Genomic DNA, 23,167 nt, shown 5'->3' with positions numbered 1-23,167 from the left:
CGGAGCCTGTCGAAAGCAGTGTCGAAATCGCTGGAGGGCGGGAGTGGCACAGCAGTCCATTAGCAGATTGCAATATTCCCAGTGACCGCTCGCCCTTTCGTGGCTTCTACCCGGCGCATACATAAAAGCCCTTGAACGTCGTGCCGCTTCTTCTCTGCCACAACCCCCTCCTCACCCAAGAACTGCGCTCTCAGAATGCCGCCCAAGACAAGAGGGAAGCAGGCTGCAAAGACCGATACTCCTGCCGTCCCGGACTCCACCCTGTTCGATAGCCTCGTCATCACCCTTTCTGCCTATGCTGCCAAAGACCGGAGAGCAAGTCAAGCGCTCTCCTATATCAACGCTTGTGGCGGGAAAGTCGTCGCCTCTGTGACGAAAGCGGTGAGTGCGGCTGTCTCGCTCCGACAGGATCGTATCGCCTAGCGTGCCTCCTGATTTCAGCCATCTGACAATATCGTTCCCGTTGGCACAGTTAACGCACCTTGTGGTCGTACCTGACGATGTTCTTAAGCAGTCAGCAAAGTTGAAAACTGCTAAGGGGCGCACCGATGTTTCCGTTGTGTCCCTGGATTATTTCGTTTGCTCAGCCCAGCAAGGTAAAATCTTGAACACTGAGGACTTCAAGGTGGACGCCGATGAAAGAGACGAGGACGACGAGCAGGAGGATGAGGATGAGGCCGAAGAGGAAAAGCCAACGAATGGAAAGAAAACAAAGACCGAAGCCGGTAGCAAGCGAAAACGCGAAACCGAAGACGACGAAGATGCTGTGCCGGAGGAGCCGGCCAAAATGGTGAAATTCATCAAGAAAGGGAACGCCGTTGTTGACGAGGTTTGCCCTGTGGCACGAACCTGCCACGTATACGAGGACGAGTCCGGCGTGTATGGTGGGTTTCGCAACGGAGTGCTCCCTACACGAGAAAATCTTCTCATCGATTCTCCTCACGTTCAGATTGCATGCTCAACCAAACGGAGATCAAGAACAACAACAACAAATTCTATGTTATCCAAGTGCTGGAAGACGACGCAAACAAGTCATACTACCTTTGGAACAGGTTTGGGGCGGCGTCACGCCATCTGGATGCCTCCATTCTCAGACGCTCTACTGACAGATCGTTTCCAGATGGGGAAGGGTCGGAGCTACCGGGCAGGACAAGCTGGAGCAAATTTCCCTGGACCGTGCAATTGCCGGGTTAGCTATAAATGAAGTTCTTTATTTGATGTGTTATCCATTGTGCAGGTGATAAATAAGCTGCCCCAAAACATTGCAGGTTTAAGGGAAAGTTTCGGGACAAGACGAAGAACGACTGGGACGATCGAGCTGAGTTTGTCAAGCACCCAGGGAAATATTTCCTTCTCGAACGCGACTACGGAGATGATCTGGAGGACAACAAGGAATCGAAAGCATCTGAGGATGGAGATGCTGTGAAGGAAGAAGTCAAAGTCCCGGATTCAAAGTTACCGAGCCGAGTTCAAGATCTTATTAGTCTGATATTCAATGTGGAAATGATGACTCAAAGCATGGTCGAAATTGGATATGACGCCAAGAAGTTGCCGTTGGGGAAGCTGACCAAAACAAACATCAAGAAAGGATATAACGCTCTGGCCGCAATTTCCGATGAACTGGCGAAGCCAAAGCCTAGCAGGGATGTCTTGATCGAATTGAGCAGCCTCTTCTACACCATCATCCCACATGTTTTTCCCAACACCACCCGGCCGACGGTGATCAATACGCCCCAGTTGCTCAAGTCCAAGCTTGAAATGGTCGAGGCTCTTGGGGACATCGAAGTCGCAACGGAGATTCTCAAGTCTACGAAGAATCTCTTGGACTCGAATCCCATCGACAACCATTACAAGTCGCTGAACACGGGTCTTAAACCCATAGATAGGGAGTCGCCGACTTTCACTCTGATCGAAAAGTACATGAAGAACACGCATGCGGCCACGCACAACAGCTACAGCCTTGAGATTGAGGACATCTTCGATGTAGGTTCTTGCGTGCGCTTGATCCGTTTGTCCATACGAGATTGGGGTCTTGACCGATGCCAATCAAATAAGGTTGCGCGTGAGGACGAGGCCGATCGCTGCAAATCGTTGCATAACAAACAGCTGCTCTGGCATGGTAGTCGTCTGTAAGTAGATTCTGACCCGTCCGGTTCCTGCGACCGTCACTGGCGATTGAACTTCGATCTCTCAGCACAAACTTTGTCGGTATCTTGTCTCAAGGATTGAAAATTGCACCACCAGAGGCTCCAGTGACTGGTTACATGGTACGTTTCTTACGCGGTTGGATTATGCCACCCCGCAGGCACTCAACTGGATACACATCCTTGCTTACAGTTCGGAAAGGGGATCTACTTCGCCAACATGGTTTCCAAAAGCGCCAACTACTGCTGCACCAGCCGCTCCTCGCCAACTGGCATTCTCCTTCTCTGCGAAGTGGAATTGGGCGACACGCACAAATTGACCAACGCAGATTACCATGCCGGCGAAGGCGCCGAGGCCGCTGGGTGCCATTCCACTCACGGGCAGGGCCAAACAACCCCTGACCCGAAGGATTACACTGCGCTCCCTGACGAGCCCGATGTGAATGTGCCGTGCGGAAAGGGCGTACCGAGCAAGGTTCCTGGCGCATACCTGCAATATGATGAGTTCATCGTGTACAAAGTGCAGCAGGCGAAGATCAGGTAAGTGGGGTGCACTTCGCTTCTTCTTTAGATTTGAGCACGCACATGACTATGGTGACTTCGTTACGACTTCGCAGATACCTGATTCGCACGCGGTTTAAGCACAAGTACTAGACAATCATTAGCGGCACATTTTCGGAGTCCTTGGCTTTCACGTTTCATCTTATTAGCGTAACCACCATGTGTGGAGGCGTAGCATCGCGACGGTAGAGCACGGCCTGTACAGTTTCTGATTCATCCGCGGCGTACTGAACTGCATTCTTGTACAACTACCGCAATCAAAAGAGCCGGCATTGCAGTAGAGAGAGAGAGAGAAGCTGTATATGTACATTATTTTAAGCATATACGCGTGCATTATATCAAGCACATACGTGCACATGAGATATGGGACGCAAATGATGCGAGGGAGGGAGGCCTTTGAGGCTTGGTTTCTCGCTCAGCAAACGCAGCGGCCGGAATGCGCAAATGGGCAGCGGCGGCGGCCCCTTCCTCGCCGCTTGCCTCGTTCCCCGTCATCACACAGATCAAACACATGAGTCCTTTTACCACGCCATACGCGCATCACGCTGCGGCCGCCAGTTCCGCGGCCACCCTCGCTCGCTTTCCTTTTCATCATCGGAGTCGCCATCCGAGCCCCCCGAGAGTTCCCTGCGCGGCCGCAGAAACGCCCGCGGCGGTGGAACTGTCGCGAGGTAATCTCTCAATCTCTCAGAGGTAGTTCTACTGCGCTCGGAGGCCGATGCGTACGCATCCGCACTCTCATGCCCAGTTCTATCATAGGCCATATCATCCTCATCACGGACAGCAACACGCTCAGATCGCGCATCTTCAACCTCTCCGCCGTGATGCGCCTCCCGTGCAACAACCTTCACTCTCTCCGCACGCTCATTCAGTAAATCCAACGCGCGTTGCAGTTCGCCTAAGGTTTTTGCCTTCTGTTCTGCAGCGGCGCGCCGCTTGGATTTTGATGGTGATGGGTTGCGGCTGCGGCTGCGGGATTGCATGCGCTGGATGTGGTTGCGGTCGCGCCGGGCGTGGCGTCCGGGGCGGCTGCATGCGTGGGTATCGGTTTGTGTAGAAGGTGGTGCTTGAGCGATGGTGGAATGTGCAAGGTTTTTGCTCGTGTCGACAGCCTGTTGGCGAGGGCGACGGTGCGGCAGTGGCGGAACCGCGTGGGTGGCCTTGGGCGGCGGTGGCTGTAGTGTCTGAGCACTAGCAACCGGTTGATGCCGTGGGGAATCCTGCTCTTTCCGGCGGGAGAGGATTGTAGAAGGATCCAGATCGCGCCAAAACACATCCGGCGGCCGGCTCGCCTGGTTAACAAACATCCTTCCTCCTCCGCCAATCTCGCTAAGCGGCCTTCTGTCCCTCTTTTCAACCCCATGGGCACCATCTTCCTTATGCCCATGCCCACGCCCAATCACGCTCACCCACTCGCCCAGCCCGCGCACAATCCCCGGTTCCGAGCAGACACAGCCCTCCACAACGCCACGCAGCCGCCCCGCTTTCTCCTCGACTTCCTCGGTGAGCGCGAAATATGTGGCGCGTAGCTCGTGCATTACCGTGGCGTTTGAAGTAGGGTGGAAGGGGAGAGCGACTACGGTGTGCCACCGCTTGTCGGGTGGGTCGCGTGTTTGCAATGTGAGGGTGCATGTTGAGGAATCTGCGGGCGAAGTGGCGTAGCTGATAGGTGCTGTGGCGGTCGCGGCGACGTTTGGCCCTGGTGGTGCGGTCGTGTCGTGGTAGATACACCACTGCTTGTGATTGTGCGAATGTTTATGTCTCGGGTGACGATGGGTGGAACGACACTGCGTGGGGTCCATATTCGCCGTAAACATGTCCCTAGCCGCCGCCGGATGTGCCGTCCACACCGCACGATACACCCCCGGCTCACTGTCACACTTTTTGATGTACTCCCCAAACAGCACATCCTTCACTCCCTCGCTTGCCTGCCCTCCCCCACTTTCCCAATCCTCCACATCCTCATACTCCCCAGCATCTGCACCCGCTTGGCCACCCAGCATTGTCCTTACCCACCCCGCCTCGGTGATCCTCCCGCTCGTGAAATGCTCGAACGGGCGTGTGGAGTGCGCAAGGGTGAGGGTGTAATAGCCAACTCGCCGCGCACCGCGGGTTGAGTCGTGGAGAAGGCGGGTGTGCCGGTGGAGGGTTGCAATGAAGGTTTCCTTTTCCATGTGTGAGGATGGCTGGTGGGGTGGAGCGGGTGGAGCATACATATGTGGATTATGTGCGATCGGTGGGGCGACTGTGGGGTGTGACTGATGATGGAAGGCAGGGGAAGTGATGTCGATGCCTGCACGTTGCGCTCTGCGGATGCATCGTGAGCAAGACTTGCTCTCGTGATGACGGCGGGTTCGCTGATGGGACTGATGTTGGTGCGACGAAGCCGCCGACACATCAGAGGCGTAATGCTTATGAGCATGCTTGTTGTCGCAGAGGTGACGACAGCAGTGATGCCTGCGGCAGAAGTGATGATGATGTGCGTCCGGTGGTAATGTGTTGGGCAAAGGCGCAGGCTCAGATGCAGGCATATGCGGTTGTACGGGTGTGTTGTGTGGGATTGGTGCTGGTGCAGGTGGGTATATTATGTTAAGCTTGAGTGGCTGTGCCTCTATCACTGGAGATGCATCGATGTCAGTGGGAAGTCCTATTGGCCATGACATCTGCGATAATTGCTCACCCACCTTCTCTATCGCTGTCAGTGCCATCAGACCCTATCCCGTGCGCACCAGCCAACCCTTTGAACGGAGAATCATATCGAGGATGTAGTAGCGCCTTGGCTAAAGAGGTCGGCAGCAGGGACGGCTTGTGCTTGCAAAGGTATTCGGTGGTTTGCAGCAAACGGAGGGTCAACGCATCGTTGTGTTTCTGAATCGAAAATGAGCATCAACATCCAGATGACGAAAAGTGACGAATCATCCATGGAAGGCACTTACCCTCAACCTCACAATCTCTCCCCACATATCCCGCTTGGTGTTTTCCCAGTCCGACTTTTGGAGTACCAAATGGAGCATCAAGCGTGGTTTTGTTTTGCGCGAGGGTGGGGCGTCGCGGCCTGAGATACTTTGCCGCTCCGCAGCGCTGGACACAGGGAGTTGCTTGTAGACTCTCAAAATGATCGTGCTCGCCGCGGGGGCTGTCGCTGGTGTATGTGAGACAGTAATGGAGTACCTATGCGAAACACGGGCATGAGCATTCTGATGACCTTGGTAACGAAGCAGAGCGTGCAAACCGTCACCTACTGTTTTGGCTCATCCTCGCATTTCCTCAACAGCGATTTCAGAACTTTTGCAAACTTTGCGAACAACGACTTGTATTCGTCATTTTCCTCCTCGTCCGGTATCCCAGTTCCATCTCTCTTGTCATGCGCTACCTTGCGCCCGAATCCTTTCCGGTTCTCCCTACCATCATCGTCAAATTCAATGTCATCCTCTTCAGCATCCCAACCTGCGTGTGATGCGACGGCAGCGAGGGCATTTGATGTACATGAGAAAGTGTAGCGGTCGAAAGGATCCGCTACATCTGTGACTTCCAGAATGGGTGGGTCGTGAATGTGCGCGTGTGATGGATGTGCAGGTGGAAATGGGCCATGCAGGTTGTCTGATGGGTTGGACGGACGGAGGGTAAGTTTGTAATGCGTGTTGGGGATGAGGCTCGAAGTCGTTACTGTGATCGTTCGTGAAGAGAAATGTCTGTTAGTACAATCGCTTGTGAAACACATTCAAGTCCAACTACTCCTCTATACCTAATCGAGGATCGCTCGGGCCCGAACCATTGGCATCAGGATCCAAGATCGCATCTGCGATGCGCCTGATATCCTCTCTCTGTGCATCGGACATCCTTCTTTTGTTCATTCCCATCTGACGGTCTGAAGGGGCCCATCCACCCTTTGGGGCCGGAACACGTTTAAGGAAGGACGGATAGACGCCTGCGCGAGCGATGGAGGCCTTGGGCAGCGGTTGTTGCTGCTGATGCAGCAGCGGTGGATGGATAGCCATATCTAGCCGTCTGATTGCGTTCCCCAGCTGCCGGCAATCTTCTGGTTCGCTGTTTGCTCCAAAGGAAACGAGAGGCGGATGCGCGAGAAGATGCTATGAAGAAGAGAGAAAAAAGCCATCCGTCAGATCAAAAGAGCAAGAGGAGAGCTACGCGTCTGACAGCAAGCAGAGGAGTGACAGCGCGTGTGTGACTCACCCTCCCGCTTTTGAACCTGTTCATACTCAACTCAGTCCTCGGTCTCAAAACCAGCGTTGATGATATCGTGGGAAAGTCGCTGAACAGATCATACCTCACTAGTACAGAGTAGCAACATGGCCTCCTACCAGGCAAACAGGCCAGCTCCCTATCAGCAGCGCCGTTTCGCGGGCGGGTCTGGTGGAGGCGGGGGAGGGTATGGAGGAGGAGGCGGCGGCGGCGGGTATGGTGGGGGAGGCGGTGGGGGGCAGCAGTTCATCGACGGGAAGCGAGTGCGCAAGGCCATTCAAAGGCGTACTATCGACCTCAACGCCTTTATTATTCGCCACCTTGAGGTATGCATTATTCCGTTCGTGCGTTAGGGGGAAAAGAGGGCTTGCAGGCACTGGAGTGCAAAGCATGCGGTTGTGGTTTCTGCGGGCGCCCTCTCAACATTTTCAATCCAAACAGACACGAGCATATCAAAGGAACTGGAAGCAGCATTTGGCAGTACAGCCCGACCCAAATTTCATCATCGATGTAAGTTCGCATTTCAATCATTTTCTTCACTTGTCTTTGCAACAGCACGAGCGGAGCGACGCATTATCGGAGCATTGATATTCCAAGGCAAAAGCGCTGTGCCTGGGAGTTGTATTATGAAGGCATGGCGGTTGATCACCGGTATTTCTTTTTCTTTCTCTGCGCAAATGGGGAACAAAATAGGTCCTAGCTCCTTTTTGCTATCCGAACAACCCATCAACCTCAATAACTACCAAATTTGTGCATACTTCTACCAATAAAATTCGATGTCCCATAAACGCTGTCAGGGTGCGCAATGCTTGTTTTGTTCCGAATTTGGGAAGTGGGGGTTGAGGGGTGGAGAGGGATGGACTGCGGTAGGGGATGGAAAGGACACGTTGGCATGCAGTTTCCTGATATATGGTCTTTCTCCTTCCTTCTGCGAACATCGAATATAGTGGACACCAGACGGCCGACGACTGATTACAGGCGCCTCAAGTGGGGAATTCACGCTATGGAACGGTTTAACATTCAACTTCGAGACCATCATGCAGGTAATGGGGTGGTTCTTCCATGTCTCGTACGTTTAGATTTGACGATTCAGAGTCTAAACTAGATTGCTTCCATTTCCAGGCACACGACACAGCAGTACGCACGATGGTATGGTCACATAACGACACATGGCTGATCACGGGCGATGACGGTGGCATTGTCAAGTACTGGCAGTCGAACCTTAATAACCTCAAAGTGGTGGTCGCGCACAAGGAGACGGTGCGCGATTTGTGCTTTTCGCCGACTGATGCAAAGTTTGCGAGCTGTTCGGATGATGGGACGATCAAGGTTTGGTCGTTTGCTGATGGAATCGAGGAGAGAGTCTTGACGGGTATGTTGTTGTCAGGGGCTTGTGTAAGCCGTGAGCAAAATACGCGGAGTTGTTGAGGAAGACATGAAAGAAATGTGGAGAGAGAGGAAAGTGCCATGCGGCTGCTGACGCACATTCTATGGGTATGCAGGGCACGGATGGGATGTGAAATGCATTGATTGGCATCCAAGCAAAGGCCTACTTGCATCGGGATCCAAGGACAATCTGGCAAAACTCTGGGATCCCAAGACAGGGAAGGCTCTCTCAACGCTGTAAGTTGCTTACTGAATCCTTCCACTCATACGGATCTACCCTGCCGGAACGCTAACATCCTGTCTTTGCTAGTCATGGTCATAAGAACACAATTCTGGGCATTCAATGGAATAAGAACGGAAACTGGCTCGCGACAGCCTCTCGCGACCAGCTGCTGCGAGTCTTCGATATCAGAACGATGCGGGAGATGCAGACCTTCCGTGGGCACAAGAAGGACGTACAGTGTAAGTTTACCATTCCCGGTCATAGAGCCAAGTGGAGAGAATGGAGCAGCTTCCGCCCGCGTTCTCTAGTGCCCAGTTGCTTACTTACATGTGACTCTCGCCGGGTATCCAGCCGTGGCATGGCACCCCTTCCACGAAACAGAGTTCGTTAGTGGTGGAACGGATGGCAGTATGATGTTCTGGAACGTTGGGTAAGCAGAACAACTCTCAGACTTCCCCCAAGCACTTCTCTGATCCATTCATCTGTCAACAGCGTCGAGCACTCAACTGGCGGCATCGAAGCAGCACATGAATCCTCCGTCTTTGCGCTCGACTGGCACCCGCTAGGCCACATCCTCGTTTCCGGCTCCAACGACCATACCACCCGCTTCTGGGCGCGGAACAGGCCCGCTGACGGCATGAGCGACGTGTTCAGTTTCGTGCGCGATGATCGGTATGGGAACGCGAGGGACGACGATCACCACCACCACCATCAAGACGATGCCCACCATCATACGACCACAGTCCCGGATGTAGTAGCACACGATCCAGCGGCGCTGCTGCCCGGGTTGGGATCGGGATTACCGCCTGGGTTAGGGCAGGGGACACCTGCAGGGCGGAGAGACCACGATGGAGGAGCCGCATCACAGCAGCGCGGCGGCTATGAAGATGCCCATCGCGACCGTCGACCGCCGCCGCCACAGTTCCGAGATAATAATCCGCAGGGCAACCCCAACTTGGTGGCTATGGGTTCGCGGCATAATAGCAACAACAGCAGCGGCGGCAATTACGGCAATACGCAGCACCAACAGCGGTTCGCCCCGCCTGATGCCAGGGATCAGCGGTTTGGCGCGGGGCGAGGGGCTGGGCCGGCGTATAACGAGGGGCGGTTTGGCGGGCCGGGTGGTGACAGAAGGGACGGGGAGCGGCGGAATGACGGAGGTGGTGGGTGGAATGGCGGAGGAGGAGGAGCAGGAGGGGCCCGTCCGCCATTCCAGCAATATCCGCAACAAATGAGCAATACGCCGCCGCCACACCAACAGCAGGGGCGACCGGCGTACCCACAAGTACAACCACCACCGAACCCGCTCTCACAGCAAGAACAGCAGCAGCAAACACAACAGATTCTCTCGCAACTCGCGGCACAAGGCATTCCTCTCAACTCGGGCCTTGTGAACGCGTTCGGGCAGGGAGGCACGGGTACAAATAATCCACCAAATGACGGGCGTCGGTAGAAGCGCTTTCCTCGTGAAACAATCGTACACGGCTTGCTCCTACAGAACTGGGGCGAGCAATAGGTATATCCGCACAAAACTCCCGGAAACATCCACGTAACTGTATCTTGTGCTCTGCGAAGCACATCTCGGAGGAACAATTACCTGAGTCTAAACGAAGCTGGATCCCCCTTCTACACTGTATATACAATCTTCGCTCCTAATCAAACACTGAAACACTCGGTCATATTCCAGAAGTATTGAAGGGTATATTCAGACTGTGCAAATAAAGTTCATATCTACAAAGTGGCAGTTCCAAACACAAAAGGCGGCGTCGGAAGGGTGTCTACAGTCTACACGAGACAGCAGGATGAGGACCAAAATATCTACGTCGGTGTATGGCACGCGCGAAGGTGTGCTACGGTGAGGGTAGTCGCTCAAGTGAAAGCCGAGAGTCGCGGGCCAAAAAAGATTCCAGGAGGAAGAGTGGGCTGGTCGAATCGATAAGAGACCCTCACCGATCCCTAACCAAAAACCACCCCGCACCCTCCTCCGACACCTTCCACCCCTTCGCTCTCAGCGCTCTCACTACTGCTGGATAAACCTTGCGGACGCCGTCAGAGGAATGCGTGCCTGCGCCAGCGATGATTTTCAGCGGGCGCGAGGAAGATGTGTTTGGGCGGGCGTGCCAGGCGTTGACGGCTTCGAGGGCGTAGGCGACTGCTTCGCGGACGGTGAGTTCGTGTAAGTCGATCGTGTTGGGGTCGTGCGGGAAGCGGGCGCTGGTGAGGTAAGGGAGGAGATGAGGTGAGTGGCATGCACAATAGGGAGAACTATTCCCTCTCAACAACACCAATGCAAATAAATCAACTAGATCGTGTCCAATTACGTACTTATTCCGCTCAATAATCGACTTGGCAGCCTGCTCATTCCACCTCGCAATCTGAGCCGTAAGAATGCGTCCTTCGTCGCTGTAGTAAGCGGCAGAGCCTTTGCCCGTGAGATTGCCTTTGCGGAAGGCGGTGGCAGCCCGGCGGAACAACTCGTTGCGGCTATCGCGAACCTCGTGCGCCATCTGGCGAAGTTCTTTGGGGTCTTGCCATGTTGTTGCGTGCTTGTTGGTTGGAGTTTGGGGTGAGAGGAGTCCGGGTTTCGGCGACTGCGAGGCAGAAGAATACGTGGTTGGCGATGAGACTAATGAATCGGCCGCCAACAAGGAATTGTCCAGTGTATAGTCTTACCTCAACAGCGGGCGGCCCCGAGAACCGCGGACTCGACGCAACAGAGGCCCCAGTCATGGATAATGTCCATATTTTGTTCTCCCCTAGGCTCGTTTTCGTATTCCAACTTCCATTCCCCTTCTTCCCACTTTTCCGTGGGGTTCCAGCCACATCTCCATCTTCCGTGTCCACAAACAACGAGCCTTTCCCACTCCAAGCAGCTTTCGTCTCTTTATCAGGCCCACCCGATAACGCAACGACCGCGGCGTCCACCCCACCCGTGCGTCTCAGGGTCCGTTTCAAAATATCGACGTTATGATTTGGGAACACGTCGACGAGAACGGCAAGGGCTGAATCAGAGCCATCATCACACGTTTGACTCGCTCCAGTTTCGTCCAGCATGAGCTTGGCGAGTGAGGTGGTGGCGCGGTCTACATCCCCATAATGTGTCTTTAGAGCCGAAGTGATGGTTTTGTGCGTGTGGGACGGAAACATGGCCGTCAATGCCTCCATGCTCTCAGCGTATCGCGGGGGTTGGGAGCTTCCACGTGGATGGGTCGTCTCTTCAGCTCCCCTGGATCCAGTTGTGCTTCGACTGCTCCGGGTCATGGAGGAAGATGTAGAGGAGGCATCGTCGTAAGGTTTGCTGCTGGCAGAGTCGGCGCATGATTCAGAGCCAGAGAGGCCAGATGCACTGTCGTCGGATGACTCGCTATCGGCGGCCAACAGCTGATCTACGGCTGTTTCCATGTTGTTTCCTGCGTTGGAGTACGCCTCTTCCAACGCCGACACGGATAGGGAGGGAAACAGTGACGATAATAGCTGGTATTCGGCGGAAGCGCCAAACACGCTGGAAGGCTGGCTCGAGTTTGGACTGACGGATGTGGTCGGTGAATGAATTCCCCGTGAACCATTTACGGCCGTCGGGGATGCTCCCGGCTTTTCGATGCTCTGCATGGAGATCATATCTGCGCTACACAGCATCGCTACTGCCTGCGCTATATCGTTGGAAGCCGCTTCCAATGTTGATTCCAGCTGATGCTCAGCCACAAACGGGAAAAGCTCCCTCAACTGCGCCATTGCCGCTGGATCAGCTTTGAGCGTCGGCTTGATGCCGCTGCCGTCGAGTGGCATGGCAGAATTGGCTTTGTTTGCGTTGCTCCTCACCTTTCGAGGTAAACCCAAAACTGCATATCTCTGAGAGGGAAAATGAACAATTTATAAGACGACCTCGCCTCAAACCAGACCAATCATCTACTCATCAACCCATCAACCATCGAATGTCAACCATCTACGTGGGTATGGAAAGTGTTGCCCCTTCGGTGCAATGTAGTGCTCGCTTCGCTCGCAAAAGATCTGACGCTCGCTAGGGTTCGCTAAGAAGTAACTTAGAGAGTATTGCGCCTTTGGCGCAATGGGACCTCGCGGCTCGCGAGGATACTCACATTTAATTGCATTTTTCGCTTATGTCTCTAATCTATAATCTCGAAATCGTCTCCCAATTCGTTGTCGCCTTTTTGAGGTATATTTGCCGCTTATGGCGGTGAAAGGAGAGGCGGAAAGTAATGTTGCAGTGGGCTGCTTGAGAAGGGTGCGGCGACAACGGCAGGACAGGGGATGGTATGCCAGGGAGGAGGATTTTTCGCACAGAGTACAACAAGGCATAATAAAAGGATGATATGGCGAGCAGATTGCGACTAGACAGCCACTTTGCATGAAACCAGCTGTGTTTCAGCAGCACAGTGGGGTTTGTCGGGAAGGATTTTATCGGAAAAGGCGAGGCGGTGAGTTCGGTGCTGGGTGGAAGACGCAGTAAGGCGCCGATATTCAATACGTATTAATGGGTCTGCTGCAGCTGATGGGATGATTGTCCGAGCGTAACGTTATATACTGAGTTTTTCGCCGTCGTCAGTGTTTGGGGGGGGAAAACACGACTCAGGGTCTAATTGAAATCGATGTCGCTCACTCACGTGAATTTAGTACGTCACTCTCTCAAGGCGATCACCTCTTCTTCAACGCGCTTCGTCAGCAAGCCCCTTCTACGAACGCCCTCAGACCCAACGCGCTCATACCCAACGTTACCGGCACCTCCTCTACGACTGCCGGATCGCTCATCATCCTTGTCCGTACCATAGCTTGGCAGTTCTTTCTGTGAGGTTGAACCTGGGTAACGAACCAAAGACTCACAGCGAGGGCGGAAGCATAGTATGACTTGTGCAGGTTAGTATGTTGGGAGTCCTGTCTGTCTCAAGGCATAGCGACCTTCGATATAAAATGGCTGAAGTCATCCAAAGTCTACTGGCCTCATCCGAAGCTCGGCCTGCGAATGCCGGTTGAACTTGGTTCATCAGTACAGTGATTGTGTCAGTTTTGTTGAGGAGGCGGTGGGAGAGGTTGTAGAGGGTGAAGAAGAGGAGAGTAAATGTTGTAACGAGGTGCAGGAAGGGGTAGGCGGATTGTTGGGTGAGGTGGTGGTAGACGGTGGGGGTGAGCGAGCGGTGGTGATAGGAGATACCCATCTTCTTTTGCTGGGACTCTTGCTTGGGACTCTTGCTTGGGTGGGTTGTTGGTTAAGATTTTGGGGGATGGACCTGTGCAAGTTCGGTATGTAAACGACCAGGCGAAAAGCAACGGATGAAGATGTGCTTCCGAGAGTGGATATCCGTTCGTCTCCGTGCGATAAGTTTCCCAGCACGAGTAACCCTAACCCTAACCCTAACCCTAACTCAGCAAGATGGAATAGCTCGCTGAATAGCTCCAACCAGGAAGCACGTTGGGTTTCGCGTTCCATTTCGTTGAATCAAGCAGACGGTCACGTGATGTTGCAGTGGTTCCCAGTCCCAAAGACCGAAACGAAGGCGCGTCCCAGTCGCACCGGGGGATCCCTCTGATGAGTCTGATCCATCGCCTTGGACTTCGACGCCAACCCGGCTGGATCTCCGTCCCGTTTCAATTGTTCCTCCCCCCCTCCCCCCCCCCCCCCCATCATTGAGAGAGAGCAAAAATGCAGCCGTCATCTCATACCGAGGAGCGGAACCCGTTTCGAAAAAAAGGCTCGTTCACGGCATATCGCAAACAGAAGTGTGAACAACGGACGCAACTACTGTAGCTGCCTCCTCGCTTAGACGACATACTGTACTTACACTCGCCAAAATCGCCGCACTACTCCGAATACCCCTCAGAACAACAACGTACTACTGTTTTGTTGCGGCGCAGGTGTAACGCTCTAAACACTTCCAACCGTCCCACACCTCTGCCTTATTCCGGACCCTGCCATTCATCACACACCTCCAACAATGACCGACCCCATATCACCAACGAACCTTCTCGACGCCTCAACACAACTACCCACTCTCGTACCCCCTCCAATACACCCCTTTCAAACGAAAAAACAAATATCACGATTCGATATCGAACTAGAGGGAGGGAAAACCACGTTCTCGCCAGGCCAGATATTGCGAGGGGAAATTGTGCTGGTTGCTTTGACGCCCGTTAAAGTGAAATTGTTGAGAGTGAGGTTCTCGGGCATCATTCAGACTCAGCTTCACAAGACGGATGATATTAGGTGCGTGAGCGCGAAAATCCGAGCGATACCGAGGAGAAGGCGAGCGATAGCGATCCCCAACTGGGCCGTTGTCCGAGCAAAGCGAGGCCCAGGAATGCTTGAGGTTGGTTCTCGCCCGACCGGAGCGAGCCACATTGCGCCAAAGGCGCAAGATTACCCTAACCGCGGGTAGTTAGTTGAAGTTGGTTGATGTTGGTGGATGGTTGATGATGGTCGCTGTTGGTGGATGGTTGAGCAGACACTCATCAATGATTTCCATCCTTTCGCGATTTGATTTAGACCAGCGGACCAGAACACCTCGACGGTGACGTTATTTAAAGAGTTGGAATCCTTGATAGGCTCGATCGTACCCTCGAACGACACAGAAGATATACCCGAAGGCGAGCACCGGTACCCATTCGCGTTCCGCGTACCCCCTGCACAACTCCCCCCATCCTTCGAAGGCCGCTACGGCCGCGTACGGTACGAAGTCGCCGCCGTCCTAGCCCGACCAGGCCAACTCAACAAACTGGTGTACCACCCTGTAACGGTCCCATCGACACTAGACGCGTCGGATCTGGATATGCTGGAGGGCAGCGCGCAGGAGCAGAATGTGCCCGTGGGGTTTTGGTTGTGGAAATCAGGGCATCTGGCGGTGAGGGTTAGCACCCCACGGACGGGCTATACAAGTGAAGAGACGGTGCCATTGTCGATTGATATTACAAATCATTCGGGGAGTGGGGTTGTGTTGAAAGCTGTGGCGCTGAAACAGAGGGCTTCCTACAAGATTGTCAATGAGTGAGTTCACAAGCTATGAAATACTTCCATCAGCGCGCGCAAGTCGAACCCCATAGCTAACATGTATCTCTTCGCAGACTCCGCGGCCCCTTCACGGAGCGCATCCACCGCCTCAACTTCACCGAAACCTTCTCCTCTAAAACCCGCCGCATCAACCGCATCATCAACTTCCCCATCCCTTCCTCCTGCATCATGCCGCCCTCCATCAAATCCGTCATCCTGAACGTCACCCACGTCCTCGTCGTTAAAATCACCTCCACCGCATCCTTCTCGAAATCTCTAAAGATACAGCTGCCGATTGTGATTACGGGGTTTCCGGCCGTCTATTTTGACCCGCAGCCGACGTTTAGTGTCGATACCTTGCCGATGTATTTGAACCCCGCTGTGGTGCATAGCAGGGAGGTGTTGGGCGTCGCGCCGGATCCGCCTGGAGTCCTGTATGGGGGCGATGGGGAGGGCGGGGAGGAGACGGATGCGGAGGTGGACGATGTGGAGGTAGTAGATGTGGATGTGGATGTCGATGTCGATGTGGAGCAGGAGGAAGGCTCGGTGTCTTCATCCGTCATGCTTGAGATACCTACCATCCCACCACCGCCATTACCGCCATCGATGCCATTAGACGCTGCTGCACCAATGCAAATCGCACGGTGACACGGCAAAACCACACACGCACCACAACTATCGGAATCCCGTCGAACATCACTGAGCAGACTCGTTGTGAGGAATCCGAATCGGCGTTCCTTCTCCCCTCTGCCACCTTTCTGTAGATAGAACTCCCTCATATTTAGCATCATCCGTCATCTCGGCGTATCCCTTATAACATTCATCTTTTGGAACCCCCATTCTTATCATCACTCTACGTAATCCTCTAATAACCCCCGACTACCATCATCACCGCATAATTTTGAATATCATATCAGCCCAGTCTCAACCCAAGTCGCACATGTGAATGAAACAACTGCCCACACATCACTAACATCCGATGATACAATTCCCAGGCAATCTACCTCGAAGAAAAGGCCCAACTAGACGAACTCTCTGCCGGGCACGCCGACATGGAAAAGGAGTACGAAACTATCATGGAAGAGCGGAAGGTCGAAGACGAAAAATGCAAAGTAAAGCCAAACCTCCGGTTGCCACCTTCCCCTCCCCTCAGACACTCACATCTATGAATTTTTCATTTAGGAACGCGAAGCCCTCCTCCGCCACGACGTAATGGCCGCGACGCGCATTCAGGCGTTCTTTAAGGGATGGAAGGTTAGGAGGGAGTTGGCTAAACAGCGGGTATGTGTGAAAACATCCTTTTCCATGTGTAATGCTTCTCGGAGATGAGTGTAGTGTTGATCTTACCTTCTTTGGGCAGTCCGGTTCGGCTAAGAAGGGTAAAGGCGGTAAAGGCAAGGAGGGCGCTAAGTCAGCGAAGGGTGGAGCAAAGAGCGCTAAGAAGAAATAGGACCAAAAAATTGAGGGATTTGAGAATTAGGGGATGTTATGGACAAAACGATTGGATTAATGAGCTGGCTATTTACGGCAACATACGAATGGGGAGAGACTATGAGTGAGGATATCGACGCGATACGAAGAAGAATAGTGTAGCGGAAAAACGAGGAGAGCCAATTTACGCCGTGCAAAGGAAGGGATCAAGGATGAAGTAAAGGACTACGACTGAGCCGCCGGAGCAGCGCCTGAAGACGAGGCGGCGGGAGCGGGCGGTGCAGAGTGGCGTTTATAGCAGCGAGTTGGATGTTCACAGCAGCGAATTGGGTGTTCATAGTTCGCAGTGGCAAAGCCGCGGTCCATCTTCCTCTCCAGAGCTCGCATATCCATTCTGAGGTCAGTAGTGGTTTGCATCAGCGCGCTGACAGATTTCACGAGATCAGGTCGGCCCATGCATTGCCCGCATTTGTCGGGAATGTGCTACGGTGTCTAGTCAAGCCAAGTCAAACCAAGTCAAGCCGTTGCCGCCCCTACAGTACATCGAATCCAGTACCTTCACATTTCCTGAAGGGCGAACTCGTCGTATATACTGTACGTACTCACCGCCAAACGTCGAACCAAACTGTTAAATTCAAAGGATGCGCACGGAGCCGCTGACTTCCTCCCCTGACATATGAAGTCACGGACCATGTGACTCAGCAGATGTGAGCTGCGCCCGATCTCTGATGACAATCTCCGCCATCTCTTTTTGCTGTCAATGCCTCCGTTCTCTGGAGACCTTTTTCACCACTGGGCATGCACTCATGGGGAAGCCGTGGGAAAAACACACAGAAATATCAAAGGCTCAAAAGCAGCTCTACTCTCCAGGTTCACTCTCTCAGTCGCATAGCTGTCTTCTCCCAACGGCCATATAAGTGAGCAGGTGGAATTGCGTATAGCTGTCGTTGTCCAAGCCAATTCATTGTATTTACATTCCCGCGGACTTGACCTCTGGGAACCTCCGGCTTCTTCGGTCTGCACCTTTCCAACCCATTCCCACGACACCCTTCTTACAAAGAGTCAAAATGCCAGGAAGCAACGGTGTCGCTCCTCATCTTCGCGTCGATACAGAACCTTCTGGGAACGACGCACTGCTGGCAGGTTGGAAGCAGCGTTTAGCAGACCTCACTGAGCTCCTACTCCCGACGGACTATCCACGGCCTATTCCCAGCAGAGTGGTGGAGGCAGATCAGGTCCTTCACGTCAGTGAGAAAACCTCGTTGGCGATACTGCAGTTGTCGCTGGCGGTGAACAGCGGGAACGAGGGTGTAGGGGCAACGGTGACTCCGTTCACCATCCTCCTGGCTGCCTTTGCTGTGCTTTTGCATCGTCATAGCGGCGAGAGCGATATCACGGTCGGATCCAGCTCGACGACATCCAACCCGCTTGTTCTCAGGTTCCCTGTTACGGCCGATGCGACGTTTCGCTCTGTCATCCGTGCCGTTCTGGAGGCAGAACTGGATGCGACTACGAACGAGGTGCCCTTTCAGACATTGCTGAACGCATTGGTACCTCCTTTGCCTTCCCCGGTCAAATCGCAGCCGGCCCAGCAGCAGGCAAACCCACATCAACCATCGTTGTTCAAAGTCCGCTTCTTCAATCTCACCGATACGAATCAAGAGACCTTGGCGTCCACGACCACATCCTCGTCTTGCGACATCACCATCTTCATCTCGCAAGAGCCCACACTGCGTAGACTGCTCCCGATAGATATTCGCATCGTTTACAACTCGGTGCTTTTTGCGCATAGTCGCATAACGGACATGCTTGAACAACTGCAACTAGTTTTGGAAGGTGCTGCTGCCAACATCGACTCCCCGATTGGCGCCATCTCACTCGTGTCAACATTCTCGAGACCACTACTCCCAGATCCCGCCGCTGATTTACACTATGACGGCTTCGAAGGAGCTATCACCGACATCTTCGCACGTAATGCTCAAGCGCACCCCGACAGGGTTTGTGTGGTAGAGAGCCGTGATACGAACGTCTCCCCCTCATTGGCTCCATTGCGCGAATTCTCTTACCAAGCGATCAACGAGGCTTCGAACGTTCTGGCGCACCACCTGCTTCGAAATGGAATCCAACGGGAAGATGTGGTCGTTCTTTACTCGTATCGCGGAGTTGATTTAGTAGTGGCCGTGATGGGCGTGTTGAAGGCCGGTGCCATCTTCAGCGTCATCGACCCGGCCTACCCGCCGTCTCGCCAAAATATCTATTTATCAGTCGCCGTACCGCGTGGACTTGTCGTGTTGGCCAAGGCGGGAGAACTGGACCAGGAGGTCAAGGAGTACGTCGCGAACAATCTGGACATCGTGTGCATGGTGCCCTCGCTGCTGATACATGATGATGGAAACCTGACGGGAGGATTAGGGCCGGACGGAAACGACATTTTTGGACCTGACGCTGAGCTCAAGGGGACTGCACCGGACGTTGTTTTGGGCCCGGATTCCGGAAGCACTCTGAGCTTTACAAGTGGAAGTACAGGTATTCCCAAGGGCGTCAAGGGACGGCATTTCTCCTTGACCCATTTCTATCCGTGGATGAAGGAAACTTTTGGCATAACGGAAAATGAGCGATTTACCATGCTGAGCGGCATTGCACATGATCCCATCCAGCGCGACAGTGAGTACTCTTCATTTTCTGGATGGAGAGTTCAAGAGCCTGCTGCTAATTGATTCTCTGTTCTTGCGTGCCCCAGTCTTCACCCCTCTCTTCCTCGGTGCTCAGCTTCGCATCCCTACATCCGAAGACATCGGTCTACCTGGTCGCCTCGCAGAATGGATGGCGCATCATGGTATCACCGTAACACATCTCACCCCAGCAATGGGCCAACTCCTCTCCGCTAATGCTACAACACCCATCCCAACCCTTCGCAACGCGTTCTTTGTCGGAGACGTTCTCACGAAGCGCGATGTCCTCCGACTGCAATATCTTGCTGAAAACGTGCATGTCGTGAACATGTACGGTACGACGGAGACCCAGCGCGCCGTTAGTCACTTGATTGTTCCGCCGAGTAACAAGAACCCTGGGTTTTTGTCTGAGTTGAAGGATATCATTCCTGCGGGCAAGGGGATGATTGATGTTCAGCTACTCGTCGTCAACCCAGCCGGCGCGCTGTGTGGAATCGGTGAGGTTGGCGAGATTTACGTGAGGAGTAGCGGTTTGGCGGAAGGCTACCTGGACGAGGAAGCCAAAGCGGCCAAGTTTGTCGCAAACCCATTCGGCGATGCGACCAAGAACCTATCGGCGCCTCAGAAGGCGTGGCCCTACTACCTAGGCCCCCGTGATCGCTGCTACCGCACCGGGGATCTGGGCCGCTATCTGCCGAACGGTTCGGTGGAATGCACGGGCCGAGCCGACGATCAGGTCAAGATTCGCGGATTCCGGATTGAGTTGAAGGAGATTGACACACATCTGTCTCAGTGTCCGCAAGTTCGGGAGAACGTCTCCATGGTCAAGAGAGATAAAGATGAGGAGAAGGTGCTGATTAGCTATATCGTTCCTGTGGATTCGACGGAGAATGTGGCGAGCCTGGTTGCTGGTGTTCGGGAATATTTGAAAGGGAAGTTGCCGTCGTATGCGGTGCCTGGAGGTATGTGGATTTCAATCGATGACAGGGCCATCTTCATCTAAACCGGCACGTGCTAAAATACTTCTTTTGCAGTGATCGTACCTCTTAAGCGAATGCCTCTGACCCCTAACGGCAAGGTCGACAAGAACGCGCTTCCCTTCCCAGACACAGCCCTCCTCGCATCGCTATTCCCAGCCGTCGAAGAACAAGCCAACGCAGCGTCTTTGACAACCATCGAGACAGCCGTGCGGGAAATCTGGAGCTCAGTCCTTCGTCAACCAACAGCTTCCATAGGCCTCGACGACAACTTCTTTGACATTGGCGGGCACTCCATTCTTGCCACGCAACTCGTGTTCATGATCAGGAAGAACCTCAGGGTGGATGTACCTCTTGGTATTGTGTACAAGACACCGACGGTGCGAGGAATGTCTGGCGAGGTGGAGAGGTATATGGATAGCGAGCTGGGGCTCGTGTCTGGTGGTGGTGGGAACGAGCGGCGCTCTCCAACGCTGGGATCCCGGCCGAAGGGAGACGCTGACGATGCCGACACGGTGGGAGAGGTGGATTACGCGGCAGATCTGGAAACGTTGGACGCGGAGTTTCCTATTACCACGGCGGGGCTGTCTCCTACTGCTGAACGCCCTGGGGAGGTCAGCGCCTCGTTCTTCGCTACCGGCGTTACAGGCTTCCTTGGTGCCTTCATCGTCGCTGATTTGCTCAATCGCTCGCCCAACAACAAAGTCACCGCACTGGTTCGCGCAAAGTCGACAAAGGACGCGATCGATCGCATCCGGACCAACTCGTCGAGATATCTTGTGTGGAATGAGGACTGGGTGGCCAAAGGCCGTCTTACAGCCCTCTGCGGAGATCTGGCGCAGCCGCGGCTGGGGCTTTCAGAGGCGGAATGGGCGGAGCTCAGCCGAACGGCACATGTGGTCATACACAACGGTGCATTGGTGCACTGGGTCTATCCTTACCACAAGCTCCGAGCCGCTAATGTTCTGAGCACGCTTTGGTGTTTGCGTCTGGCGACGACCACCCATGTCAAGCCCGTGCATTTTGTCTCATCTACGTCTGTGCTTGACACCCCGCATTATGTGCGCAAGCTGGATACCGGGACCAGGGTCTACGAAGACGATGACCTGATGGGTGCGAAGCGGGGTCTGCGTTCCGGATACGGGCAAACCAAATGGGTCGCTGAGCAACTTGTCGTCCGGGCCAGGAAGCGTAATCGGGGAATTTCATCTCAGCCCGACCTGCCCACGACGATCATCCGACCGGGTTACATTGTCGGCTCCACGACGACGGGCGTGACGAACACCGATGATTTTATCTGGCGTCTGGTCAAGGGGTGCGTGGATCTTGGCAGAGCCCCGCGTATCGCCAATGCTATCAACATGTGTCCAGTAGATTACGTCGCCGCTGTGGTAGGAGCCGTCGCCACGGACCCGTACGTCGCAGCCCGGTCGTTGCCTACCACGAATGGCGATGCTTCAACCGCCATTCCCGACAACACAGTCTTCCACTGCTACAATCCCGAAGGTTTCAGCTTCAACGACCTATTCGCACAGCTAGCCGCGGTAGGCTACCGACCGCTACAACCGACAGACTACATTCACTGGCGGACATCGCTGATGGACTTTGTCCTTTCCGGCTCTTCATCATCGTCGGGCGATGACACCACCACCTCGCCAACATCATCAGCTCTCTTTCCTCTCCTCCACTTCGTGGTCGATGACCTACCCACCAGCACCAAGTCTCCCGTGCTGGATACCACCAACGCCGAACGCGTCTTAGCTCGCGCAGCACTTACCGCGGTATCGGCATCGTCGGCGGTACAACCGATACCGCACTCGATGCGCGCACTCATGCCGCTGTATATCGGGTTCCTGGTCCATACTGGGTTCTTGCGATCGCCTACGACCGCGATTGCAAATAGAACAACAGAGCAGGTGGAGGCATCTTTAGCGTCAGAGGTAGCGAAGCCCGAGGATAAGAGGTACCCGCCACTGCCGAGTCTGGATTGCTGGAATGGGGTGCACGGGTCTGCAGGGCGTACTGGCGCGTAAGAGGGAATATAGCCTGCTCGCTTGTGACCCTTTCACATCAATTATCAGATACAAATTTGGGTAGCTCTTACGGCGTGGATTATTTTCAGGAGCTGAACACAAAATATACATAGTAGATGGCGTTTCTCCATGATCACTACGCCATGAAGGATTTGTGAACTTCGAGTACCTGCATAATGGCTAAAAATGCTTAATTATGGCCTTAATGGCCCATATTGGCCGATTACGTGGAGCTTGTATTTCGCGGTTATTGTAGCGCCGTACCAGAAAATGTGCGGAATTGGTCCGAAGTAACCCCTCCTCTGGATACAGTACCTTTGGGATCGATAAAGTATCTTCTGGCTATAGAAGACGATGAGATAGCTTCTATCGCATTTGCCTGTCTCATGATGCCGATATAGTCAGGCCATATCACATAACGAAAGAAGTATTCTAAAGGTCTAAGCTGGAATTCATGCTGTCGGACTGCTCGTCGAAAGTGACGGCTTACGCGCTGTCGAAACTTTGCCAAAAAAGCTAGCATTTTCATCTTGATGGCGA

The 23,167-nt window shown here is 53.9% G+C and overlaps 6 protein-coding genes across 6 annotated transcripts; 4 read left to right on the top strand and 2 right to left on the bottom strand.

Annotated features, from left to right (window-relative positions):
* Window positions 1-129: 129 nt before the first annotated feature.
* EV422DRAFT_527176 (poly polymerase catalytic domain-containing protein) lies at window positions 130-3,050 on the top strand. The gene is made up of 9 exons (XM_053070196.1): window positions 130-381; window positions 473-884; window positions 950-1,052; window positions 1,121-1,189; window positions 1,269-1,983; window positions 2,056-2,129; window positions 2,195-2,267; window positions 2,338-2,684; window positions 2,762-3,050. The coding sequence occupies exons 1-9, from the start codon at window positions 196-198 to the stop codon at window positions 2,796-2,798; spliced, it is 2,016 nt and encodes a 671-aa protein (XP_052926319.1). The 5' UTR covers window positions 130-195; the 3' UTR covers window positions 2,799-3,050.
* Window positions 3,051-6,818, bottom strand: EV422DRAFT_527170 (uncharacterized protein). Its single transcript, XM_053070195.1, has 5 exons — window positions 6,451-6,818; window positions 5,948-6,371; window positions 5,642-5,876; window positions 5,390-5,573; window positions 3,051-5,322 (listed from the first exon to the last, which is right to left on the bottom strand). The coding sequence occupies exons 1-5, from the start codon at window positions 6,701-6,703 to the stop codon at window positions 3,227-3,229; spliced, it is 3,192 nt and encodes a 1,063-aa protein (XP_052926318.1). The 5' UTR covers window positions 6,704-6,818; the 3' UTR covers window positions 3,051-3,226.
* Window positions 6,819-7,015: 197 nt separating this feature from the next.
* Window positions 7,016-10,197, top strand: EV422DRAFT_619573 (WD40-repeat-containing domain protein; the record flags this gene model as incomplete). Its single annotated transcript, XM_053074070.1, has 9 exons — window positions 7,016-7,234; window positions 7,350-7,418; window positions 7,602-7,706; window positions 7,856-7,951; window positions 8,031-8,280; window positions 8,411-8,531; window positions 8,605-8,756; window positions 8,869-8,947; window positions 9,010-10,197. 9 exons carry the CDS (start codon window positions 7,016-7,018, stop codon window positions 9,968-9,970), a joined length of 2,052 nt encoding a protein of 683 aa, XP_052926317.1. The 3' UTR covers window positions 9,971-10,197.
* On the bottom strand, window positions 10,198-12,637 carry EV422DRAFT_527165 (uncharacterized protein). The gene is made up of 3 exons (XM_053070194.1): window positions 11,191-12,637; window positions 10,843-11,108; window positions 10,198-10,731 (listed from the first exon to the last, which is right to left on the bottom strand). Exons 1-3 carry the CDS (start codon window positions 12,301-12,303, stop codon window positions 10,464-10,466), a joined length of 1,647 nt encoding a protein of 548 aa, XP_052926316.1. The 5' UTR covers window positions 12,304-12,637; the 3' UTR covers window positions 10,198-10,463.
* Window positions 12,638-14,361: 1,724 nt separating this feature from the next.
* On the top strand, window positions 14,362-16,328 carry EV422DRAFT_434145 (S-antigen, N-terminal domain-containing protein). Its single transcript, XM_053067192.1, has 3 exons — window positions 14,362-14,734; window positions 15,014-15,511; window positions 15,589-16,328. Exons 1-3 carry the CDS (start codon window positions 14,466-14,468, stop codon window positions 16,160-16,162), a joined length of 1,341 nt encoding a protein of 446 aa, XP_052926315.1. The 5' UTR covers window positions 14,362-14,465; the 3' UTR covers window positions 16,163-16,328.
* A 1,390-nt stretch (window positions 16,329-17,718) lies between these two features.
* Window positions 17,719-22,931, top strand: EV422DRAFT_586674 (uncharacterized protein). Its single transcript, XM_053073467.1, has 3 exons — window positions 17,719-19,609; window positions 19,686-20,579; window positions 20,652-22,931. Exons 1-3 carry the CDS (start codon window positions 18,013-18,015, stop codon window positions 22,625-22,627), a joined length of 4,467 nt encoding a protein of 1,488 aa, XP_052926314.1. The 5' UTR covers window positions 17,719-18,012; the 3' UTR covers window positions 22,628-22,931.
* The last annotated feature ends 236 nt before the right edge of the window (window positions 22,932-23,167 follow it).

This window comes from Fimicolochytrium jonesii, assembly GCF_025526975.1.
Source record: "Fimicolochytrium jonesii strain JEL569 chromosome Unknown EV422scaffold_9, whole genome shotgun sequence".
NCBI lineage: Eukaryota > Fungi > Chytridiomycota > Chytridiomycetes > Spizellomycetales > Powellomycetaceae > Fimicolochytrium > Fimicolochytrium jonesii.
The sequence above is the reverse complement of the archived record's forward strand: the minus strand, read 5'-3'. Positions and strand labels throughout refer to the sequence as shown.